Source organism: Telmatherina bonti, assembly GCF_933228915.1.
Source record: "Telmatherina bonti genome assembly, chromosome: 16".
In the NCBI taxonomy this organism is placed as follows: Eukaryota; Metazoa; Chordata; class Actinopteri; order Atheriniformes; family Telmatherinidae; genus Telmatherina; species Telmatherina bonti.
Genome location: NC_136614.1, coordinates 31,502,443 through 31,512,987, shown reverse-complemented (window position 1 = coordinate 31,512,987; position 10,545 = coordinate 31,502,443). Strand labels below are relative to the sequence as shown.

The following is a 10,545-nucleotide window of genomic DNA, read 5'->3' as shown; positions in this document are numbered from 1 at the left end:
TGAAGCATGCTAAGAGAAATCATCAGACAAAAAAAAAAGCATATTTATTTAAACATCTGTGTTTTTTCTTTTGACAAACCTTTTATTAAGACTCTAAATAAAGCATTTAAAGACCAGAAGCACATAGATGAAATAACTGTTCAGCAGATCCAGCAGTGGAGGCCGGATCACAGCGTGCTCAGTGGAGAGCCATCAGGTCTCTGCGTGGACTGGTCTGAGAGCCATCAGGTCTCTGCGTGGACTGGTCTGAGAGCCATCAGGTCTCTGCGTGGACTGGTCTGAGAGCCATCAGGTCTCTGCGTGGACTGGTCTGAGAGCCATCAGGTCTCTGCGTGGACTGGTCTGAGAGCCATCAGGTCTCTGCATGGACTGGTCTGAGCACCGCTGTGTGTTTCAGAAGCAGCAGGGTTTCAGGTCAAGCTTTTCCACTGGAGCATCTTAACGCCTGAATGCACCTTTTCTAGTTCGCCGCGTTTCCCTTTTCACCAATAATAACCTGAGCTTCCCTACCATCGCCTGAGAAAACATGTTTGTTCCTCTCCTTTCCCTGAGGCAACAAAGGAGGAACGCTTGCAGGAGGAACAGCAGTCAGAAGGCTTTTTGTGTCGATCACGGCCGTTACTGTCCGTCAGTAGGAGTCCTCTTTCAAAGCAGACTGGACTCTGGTCTCCAGCTGGTCTGCCGGGGGCCGAGCATCCGGGTTTGAGGCGAGCATGTCTAAAAGCAGGGCACACATGGCTGGACCTGGAGGGGGCGGCAGCGGGGGCGCTCGCTTAAACTTCATAGGGATGCACAGCCGGAGGTCAGCATTCTCCCACAGAGCCTCCCCCAGCGGCATCAACCAGCCCGAGCGGCTCTTGCACACGTAGGCGCCTGAAGGACAGAACAACGGGGAAGGTGAGGAGGCGTGCAGGACGTTTCCTGACCAGCCGCAGCAGAGACCACGGGTTGGGGGGGGGGTCTCTGCTGTAACCTGATCCCACTTACTGCAGGATAAATGCTTTACGAGGAGGTCAAGCAGCAAATACGTGCACAGAGATCAAGACGTGCTTCTTAAACATCAGAAACATTCCAGCCAGAGAACGATAACGGTGATGTGTAGAGATGCACCGATATCAGCTTAATACCAAGTGTGTGTACTCATACTGGGTATTAATAAAAGTACCGATGCCACACTAGTCAAGCCAGAGCAGATGTTCTTGATGACACGCTTCAGACGTGTTCTAAAAGAAATAAATGCCTTGAATGTTAAAATGACATTTTTTGTTACACTAAAAGCTGGATCTTTGTATCAAAACCACATATTTATCGTTGTATTTAGGTAAAATGTGTCAAATCAGAATAAAACTTGTTGAAATTGTTAGATCTGTAATGTTATTATATTTCTTTTTGGTGAGGTAACTTCAGAAAGGATGGGTCAGTTATTACAACCTGATGAAATCTCACACAGTTATAACAGTAGTAATAACCATCGTCACAATAATGTTCACATAAATAGATCTGGTATCAGCAGATATTCAAATTGCAGATATTAATATCAAATCAGAAATCCCAGAAAGTGGATCGGTGCATCCCTGGTGATGTGTGTGATTAACATGACAAAGATGATAAAATGTTCTTGGAATCCAAAGTAAAACTACATTTCCAGCCAAATTCCCAAACATTCATCCGACTTTTAACCCACAGCGAGGCAGGTGCAGCTGGCTTTGACATGTTTCGGTCTGAAGCTGCGGCTCCTGGGTGGCTGAGGGTCACATTTGGCAGTTCCTGGTCCAGAAAGTAAAAGTCCAGTCCGGCAGCTGTTCCGACCAGCCACCAAACCAGCTGTATTTAATGAGCAGAGTTTATTTACCAGTTAAACAAGCCTGTTAGTGAAAACACCCGTTCTAAATGTACAGGTAGATCCAAAACCGTGGCAGGACTTTTACTTTCTGGACCAGGAGTTGCATCCTCTGCTTCTGAAGAAGCACTAAGAGCAATCTCCTGTGTGTGTTTGGGGTCCTGTCCTCAGCTACTGGATTACAACATAATTAATGCAAAACAGTATTTATTTGTAAAACCCGATTGGAACAAAGAGAAGACGTTTCCTTTCTAAGCAGCAGTCGAATAAATAAAACACATCTGAGTTGTGGAAGCTGATAAACAGCCCTATAAACACACCAAACAGCTTTCTGAATAAAGCTTTCTGATTCGCTGCATTTGGCAGCAGCGTCTCGTCGACAACCAGTGAGTATATATAGGATTACATAATACAAGACAGATATGTTCTATACATCAATTTCCTTTTCCTTTTACTGCACATGATGAACCTGCAGCCCACGAACCAACCCTGCACCCCCTCCTCGCTGCGCTGGAGAACACACACTTCATGTTCTTGGCCGCTGATCAGAATAATTAGGAAAGCAGAAGTAAAAGTTAACTTGGTCATTTGTCATTACTTGACATTTTCCAGCCTGGATGATTAATGATTAAGACAAATTTACAGTTTAATGAAGAAAAAGGAATTTTTTATTCTGCTGCATCCCTTAAATGTACCACAAAACATTAAAATGTCTCATCCATGGAGGTCATTAAAAAGGCGTTAAATGACGCTTTATCTCGAGGTTATTTGGAGCTCTTCAGCAGACTGACATAAAGTTCCTTTAGCTCAGATTATTGATCTGAACAGAGCAGAGTTTAGTCACGAGCCTGATGAAGAGCTGATCAGGTAACCTGACTGAGCAGAAAGTCAACATACACTCAGTGGCCGCTTCACCAGGTCCATCTTACCAGTACCAGCGTAAACCCCTCTTTTCCTCCACAACTGCCCTAATTCTTGGTATTTCAGATTCATCAAGGTGTTGGAAACATCCTCAGAGATTTCCTCCATGTTGTCATGAAGCATCACACAGTTGCTGCACATCATGATGAGAATCTCCTGTTCCACCACGTCCCAAAGCTGCTCTGCTGGACTGAGATCTGGTGACTGTGGAGGCCGTTGGAGGACAGTGAACTCATCGTCATGGTGGAGATGATATGAGCTTTGTGACATGGTGCATCATCCTGCTGGAAGTTTCCATCAGAAGATGCTACACTGTGCTCAGAAAGGGATGGACATGGTCAGCAGCAGGACTCAGGTAGGGCTGTGCTGGTTAAACCATGTCATGCTGGGACTGAGGAGCTCCACAGATAACGCAACAAATGGAAGTGATGGCGGCATCGTCACAGATCGCTCTCGGATCACTGGACTCCAAGAAACATTATTAGACTTGATTGGCAATAGATATTGGGGGGAATTTTAACACTTTCAGACCAGTCCATGACAGACAAGATCTCACTTGAACTGACAGAAATGTTGGGTTTAAAACCATGTGTGCTGGTTAAACCATGTCATGGTGGTACCAGTGGGACCAAAGTGGGACAAGAAACTATCCCCCATACCAACGGTGTCCAACCTGATGCTCCTTGGACTTTCTACAACAGCTCTTTTTAGCATTAGCTAAAAAAAAAACCCAAAACCCAACAATTATTTAAAAATATAAACATAACAAGAAATGCAGTTTTTGAAGAATTTTTAAAAATAACAATGAAAATAAATAATATTTATCTTCTTTATGCAAAAGTTTTACATTTTTCTTTTTTTTTTTAAAACTTAAAATAGGAATAAAATTGTGGTTCTGGAAAATAGAAAATTTCCTATAGTAGATATCTATAAAATAATGACTAGTTATAAGACATTTGTGGCTCTAAGCGAGTTTTATTCCGCTGCCTGACCGCTGATCCACCCCATCACACCAGCAGCAGTCTGAAGCGTTGATCCTGACGACAGGATGGATCCATGTTGTCATGATGTTTCCAGCAGATTCTGATCCTACCATGTGAATGTGGAGCTGAACTGGAGACTCATCAGACCAGTTTCTCCATCTTCTATTGTCCAGTTCTGGTGAGTCTGTGTGAATTGTAGCCTCAGTTTCCTGTTCTTACTGACAGCTAAATAGAATCTACCTGCGACACACCTGTAGGTTTCTGAAGAGCTGAACTGAAGCTCAGTGGGCGGTTCAAACTCACACTTGTCATCACTCCAGCAAAATACAAAACTAGGAATAAAAGGGGGTGGATAATTGACTAAACTGATTAACTAAAGCTGAGGCATGTTGATAGCTGGCTAAAAACTGCGGTTATGCTGCTGGATATCAGAAACCTGTCAATCTTAAGGACACGCCCCCGTATTTTAAGATAAAATATATCTGAAGGGAGGAGTTATAAAGATATTCACCACTCACAGTTGTCATGAGGATAAAGTTGACCCATTAAAATTAAAATGGGTTTATATACCAGGCTGTAAACTTGTTTATTTCTGCTGTGAAGTTGGTCTTTTTAACATGGAAGTCTACGAGGACTCACTCTCTTTTGGAGCCCCTAGTGGATGAGGGGGGAACTAACATTTTTGGCACTTTGGTACAGGCTTCACCTTTAACCGCTGGAGGTTTCTGCTCGGACGGGAGATGCACCCGGTGGTCTTCTGCTGGTTTGAGGTTTGATTCGTTGTGTGTTCAAGAGAAGTGTCTCTGAGTCTGAATGTGGTGTTAAGTTGAGGAACACAGTCTGCGGTTCAGACCGAAGCAATGCCAAAGCATTTAACATGTCAAATCACTTAATAAGCAGCGTTTCTGGCCACACATACAGAAATGTGCTTTAATCATATCTATGTTGTACGGGGCAGTCGGAGTAGATGTTATATAAAGGCCTGTCATGGTAACAAATTTTGCCATGCAATTAATTGTCTCAGAAATTATTGCGATAGACGATAATGTTGCAATAAGCTTTTATTGTTGTCATTTTAAGACCATTTTCAACTAAAGTAACAATAATGCCATGATAATGCAAGTACACCCTTTCAAAGATAAACATACTTTAATTTCTAAAGAACATTTGGCTTAATGCGCAGACCTGTTTATGCTCATCCAGTCTGCTAAAACAGATCAGGATTTCTCCTGAGGTTTTGGCAATGTGGTTATCTGGAACATATGGTCTGTAAACACCATGTAGCACAGTGACATAGTCTATGATCAATATAATGAGACATGTTTGGTTTTAGCAGAGCTTGAATGGTAAAATTGAATGTTTTATGATCGAAGGGCTGTGACGATATGCTTTTGTCCCGATTCGATTCCGAATTTTTGGGTGCCGATTCGATTTAAATTGCGATTCTCAAAATTCTTCAATATTGATGATTTTTGTAGATTAAAAACAACTTTTTTTTAAATTTTTTTTATAAAACTTCTTTTTGCTAGTAATTTTTCTTGATTTCAGTTAGGAAAAAACAACACAGTAGCCAGATCATCATTCTGCTGCTATAATGCCCAAGAAGACTAGTAAATAGATCAATAAAACCTATGAAAATGACAAAAAAATTTTATAGTGGAGTAATTTTATTTATTTGAGAAAAAAAAAATTGATTTTTTAACAAAAAAAATCGATTTTACAACTGTGAAGAAAAAAATCCTGATTTCCAATTTTTCGATTAGATTTTCCCACCCCTATATAATCGCCTTCAGTATGTCATTTTTATGTCATTATAAAGTTGTGGATTGCCGTTTGTAACGATCGTAGAATGTCGGGAAGATGGAGCTAGCCTGTTTGTTATCGTCTTTTTTCACAGCCAGGAAAATTGCAGTGTTTTAAGTACAGATGGACGCTTGTTGTCGTGTCGTGTTTAGTTAATATGTCTTAAAACAAATGTGACACAAGAAAAGAAAGACAAAAAAATTATTGCGTCTGGTAAACTTATTGCGCACATTTTTACTTATTGTGCAATTAATCGATTTATTGTTTATCGCGACAGGCCTTGTTATGTACCCTTGTGGTATTCCCATTACCACGTCTCATATTTGAAAACCATTAAGTCTGGTAAAATCGGTGTATTACTATGAGTAAGTACGCATTCGTGGCTTTACACATGTGCATATTCAACACTGAAGAGAGAAGGGGATTTTCTGAGATTACCAAACGGAGAATCAGCTCTTTGTTTCTGCCGACTGCATTGTTCTCATTTACAAATAACAGTGGAGTTTAATAAGTTTTACTTCTCCTCAGTCCTCTATTGTACATCTACTGTTCTGCATCTCTCTCTGTTAGTTGTGGAACGCTGTTTGCTGGAAACTAAAAAGAAAAAGAGATGCTATTCTGCATTACTTGGTTGGAGCCGGTGCATCCTGTTGCTTTTCTATCATCTCCATCTCTGTCGACACATTTTGGTCCATACAACTGTTGCTCACTTGATGTTTTATCATTTTCTGTAAACCCGAGTTCATCTTTCCTATCCGGCTCGATCACAGTTGCTAAGAGCAGGAAATTTTTTTTTTTTTTTTTTAATAGGGACAAATCATCTACACTGTCGCCTTTCCCCAACGTTACGTTACTACTTTAGCTCCACTATCCCACTGAGCTCACTAAACCAGATGGATGGAAACTGACTGGATACACAAGGTGTGGCCTATAAATGACCCTTTTGTTTGGTTTAGACTAAGACCACATGTTTATAATATCATTACAAGCAGATTCGAACAACTTCATTTGTTCATTTTGGGATCCAGCTTCATATTTTAGTCTTTCCAGGCTGCTAAAACACTTCATATGAATAAAAAGTGGACCCACCTCTACTAGTCTGTGTGGACATGGCCTTATTTTTAACAGTAGCGCCTCCCTGCTCTTTGGGAACCATTGGCATAGTTCTCTGTGTTAAAAGCCCCTGGACATGTGTGTCTAGTAAAGCGATGGTGATTGTGTGTTGGCTTTATGTGATATGTCCCTTTTCAAGGATGTATTTTACTCTCTAACAATAAGATTTCCTCTGTTGTCCTGTTACAGAAGTGTACGTGATATTTTATGAGACTTTTTAAAGCCTTTAATCACGGTGGGAAAATCAAATCAAAAAATCTAATATTGGGATTTTTTGCTTAACAACTTTAAAATTGATTATTTTTGAGAAAAAAGATCCATTTTTTTTCAGATAAGTAAAAATAATCATAAAATTTTTTGTCATCTTTGTTGTTTTTATTGATATTTTTCCTTGTCTTCTTGGGCATTATTGCAACTGTGTTGTTTTTCTTAATTGAAATCAAGAAAAATGACAAACAAATAAAGTTTTGTACATTTTTTTTTGTTGTTTTTTGGTCTACAAAAATTAGCAATATGGATTAATCAGGAAAATCGCAATTTAAATCGAATCTCCACCCAAAAAAATCTGAATCGTATTGAGACAAAAACATATCGTCACAGCCTTACCTTTAACAGTCTCCCCGTTTACTCACTGACTGTGAGGATTATTATTGGGGGTGTTAAATCCCTTTTATATTTAAATCCCCCTCTTCCTCCAACAGTGCCCCCCCCCCCCCCCCCCCCCCCTTTCTTTTATTCAGTCTAATGACGTCTCCATGTTTGGAGGAGGTTGCAGGCGGTTAACTGGAGGATAATGGTTCATATTCCCTCGCCACCTGCTCTGGTCAGACCCATTTTTGTGAATAAAATGAGACAAATGCATCTCGGCTGTTCCATTTCTCTCTGACAGAGGAGCAAAGAGCAGAACGGAGCCCTGCGCGCCGCGTATGAAGACATGCTGTTGCTGCACAGCGTTCTGACAGGAAACCGGGACACAGAAATTAAAATCTCGCCTTCTCCGAGCTAAAGTGGAGTGTGGGCAGTGATTCCCCCCCCTTCTGCTCATATTAAACTGGACAGAGTTTTAGAAAGCTGTGACTGCAACAAGCATCGATGCAGAGACCTGCTGCTTGCAAGAAATACAGTCTATCTTCACTGTTGTTGATTTGCTAGTTTCTGCTGATTTTGATTAACAAGTTGGAAGATATAATTTGAATCATTGTTGAACTTTATAAAACCCAAAAGAACAAAGATTAATCACAGATTCACATGCTGAGCTGCATCGTTGTCTATGTGTCTGTCAGTGGAAGGAAGAACTGAGTATAATAACAACAAAACTTCACCCAACAGGATTTATCCAACAAGATGGAACCATTAATAACGTATCAGGACTTGACACTGTCATGCTGGAAAGTTTTGGTTTGGATTAACACATTTACTGCAACATATTTGGACGTACTCCAACAGTAATTTTCTGTTCCCTTCTGAGTCTCCAACGATACAGTCAGAACGCCAGCTTTCCATTTGCTGCACCACAAATGTGTGGAGATATTACAGGCTGCTTGTGAAGCTTGAAATGGCAATAAAAAGCTTCTCGGGTCAGATCTCTCAATCTACAACTTCCCTTTATTATCTTTATTTCTTTCTCATATTGTGTGTTTTTTGTTTTTTTTTTAAACCCTTTGTTGATCATGTGGAGAAGTGTGTGTGGTGGGGGTCACGTGCAAGATTTCTATCCGTTCAAGTGAGATCTTGTCTGTCATGCACTGGTTTGAAAATGTTAAAATTCCCTCCAATACCTACTGCCGATCAAATCTAATAACGTTTCTAGGAGTCAAGTGAAGCAAGAGCGATCCGTAAAGATGCCGCCCTGTGTTGCGTTATATGTGGAGCTCCTCAGTCCCAACATGACATGGTTTAACCAGCAAAGCCTACCTGAGTCCTGCTGCTGACCATGTCCATCCCTTTCTGAGCACAGTGTAGCATCTTCTGATGGAAACTTCCAGCAGGATGATGCACCATGTCACAAAGCTCACATCATCTCCACCATGACGATGAGTTCACTGTCCTCCAACGGCTCCACAGTCACCAGATCTCAGTCCAGCAGAGCAGCTTTGGGACGTGGTGGAACGGGAGATTCCCATCATGATGTGCAGCAACTGTGTGATGCTTCATGTCAACATGGAGGAAATCTCTGAGGAACGTTTCCAACACATTGATGAATCTGTAATACCAAGGATTATGGTAGTTGTGGAGGAAAAGAGGGGTTCATCCTGGTACTAACAAGGTTTACCTGATAAAGTGAGCAATGAGAGTGTGTGAAGGTGTTGGATAAGTTTAATGTAAAACAGGGGTGTCCACCCCGGATCTCGTCAGCCACAATCCTGCAGGTTTTCCATGCATCTCTTCTCCAACACGCCCGACTCAAATAAATCAGCCGTTGTGCTGAATTTCATTTAATGTAAGCCTGGTGGGCTTGAACAGGAATATACTGAAAACCTGCAGGACAGCGGCACCTCAAGGACCGACTTTGGACACAAGGAACACAATGAAACTAAACTTTAGTTCATGTAGGCTGATGTCGTTTTAACCCAAACATGAACAGGAAAGAAGTTTAATGTATGAAAAAATACCAACATCGTGTCTGTAGGATGGAGCGCTGACTTACACACTGTCAGCTTGTGTTACAGATTCAGCTACGATAATCCACATCAACACATAAATTGCATAAATCATCGTTCATCTCTTTGCCATTTAGATCCGTGATTGTACCGTGGCTGATGAATGAATGATGTATGGTATCTGACATTTTTAATATGTGCCAGTTCATTAAGTCAAACTCGATTGGGTGTGATGAGTCATCGACCCGCCTGACCACACACTCAACCTCTGCAACCTTCCTGGTGAGGACAGCAAACTGCAGCTTTCTCACAACACTTACCCAGCTGCTCCTGGGTGCTCCCTTCCTCTAGAAAAGTGATCCTCTCCAGGACAGCCCAGAACATCACACCCAGGGAGAAGATGTCCGCCTGGGCAGTGTAGCTCAGACCCCCCCACACCTCTGGAGCCATGTAGAATTCAGAGCCACAGACGGAGGAGAAGCGTTGCCTGGTCCGGTCGCCGTCCGCAGCGCCTTCAATCATCTTACTCAGACCGAAATCCGCCACCTTAAAGCAGAACAAGGAGGTTAATTAACGGAGGTGTGAAATAACACTTTGGGATTGTTGTCAGTTCAACGCAGAAGAACGTTTTCCCCTGTTCCGTCAACCAAAGGGACGTTTAGAGATGAAGTGGTTTCTAAGGAAGATAAAGCCTCCAACCGCAGAGTGTTTGATGTCAAAGGCATCTTCAGCAAACAGTTCAGATCCCAGTCCAACTGGAAATCATGGTGGAAAAGGAGGCGAGAAAGTTTTATTTCAGCTATCCTGATCTTTCAGCTGCTGGACAAGAAACCTGGAACCTGATAGATGAAGATTATTTAATTTCATTACATATTTTACAACTTTTTGCTTCATTTAACAAACGGATAATTTTCATCTATGAAATAAAATTGCTTTGTGTCATAACGCCCCCAAAAAAATTTATATAAAATCAGCTTTGAAAAAAATGTAATAAAAAATCATATTTCAATTTTATAATTTTGTTTAGGTTGTAAATGTAATACCATTTATGCTGTAGCTCCAGTTTTTCTCCATCTTTTCCAGTTATAGTTTTTTCAGTTAATCAGTTGGCAGAAATACTCTGAAACTAAATAGTTTGTAGTTTCTTTAAACTGTTAATTTACTACTAAATCTAAATAAACTATTCAGAATAAATTAATATAAATAATAGTTTAGTCGTCTCAGAAACTAAAAGTTTAAGATGAACACTGTTTAGTTGTTGTTTTTCTTGTCATCTTTGACAAAC

The 10,545-nt window shown here is 41.0% G+C and overlaps 1 protein-coding gene across 1 annotated transcript in view; it reads right to left on the bottom strand.

Moving 5' to 3' along the window:
• Positions 1-628: 628 nt before the first annotated feature.
• Positions 629-10,545, bottom strand: part of LOC306767236 (serine/threonine-protein kinase PDIK1L) — a gene marked incomplete at both ends in the record, with an annotated part of 11,100 nt that continues 1,183 nt past the window's right edge. Inside the window, 2 exons of the mRNA XM_079255160.1 lie at positions 629-873; positions 9,581-9,806. Coding sequence (XP_079111286.1) covers positions 629-873; positions 9,581-9,806 — 471 coding nt within the window. The remainder of the gene's footprint in view (positions 874-9,580; positions 9,807-10,545) is intronic.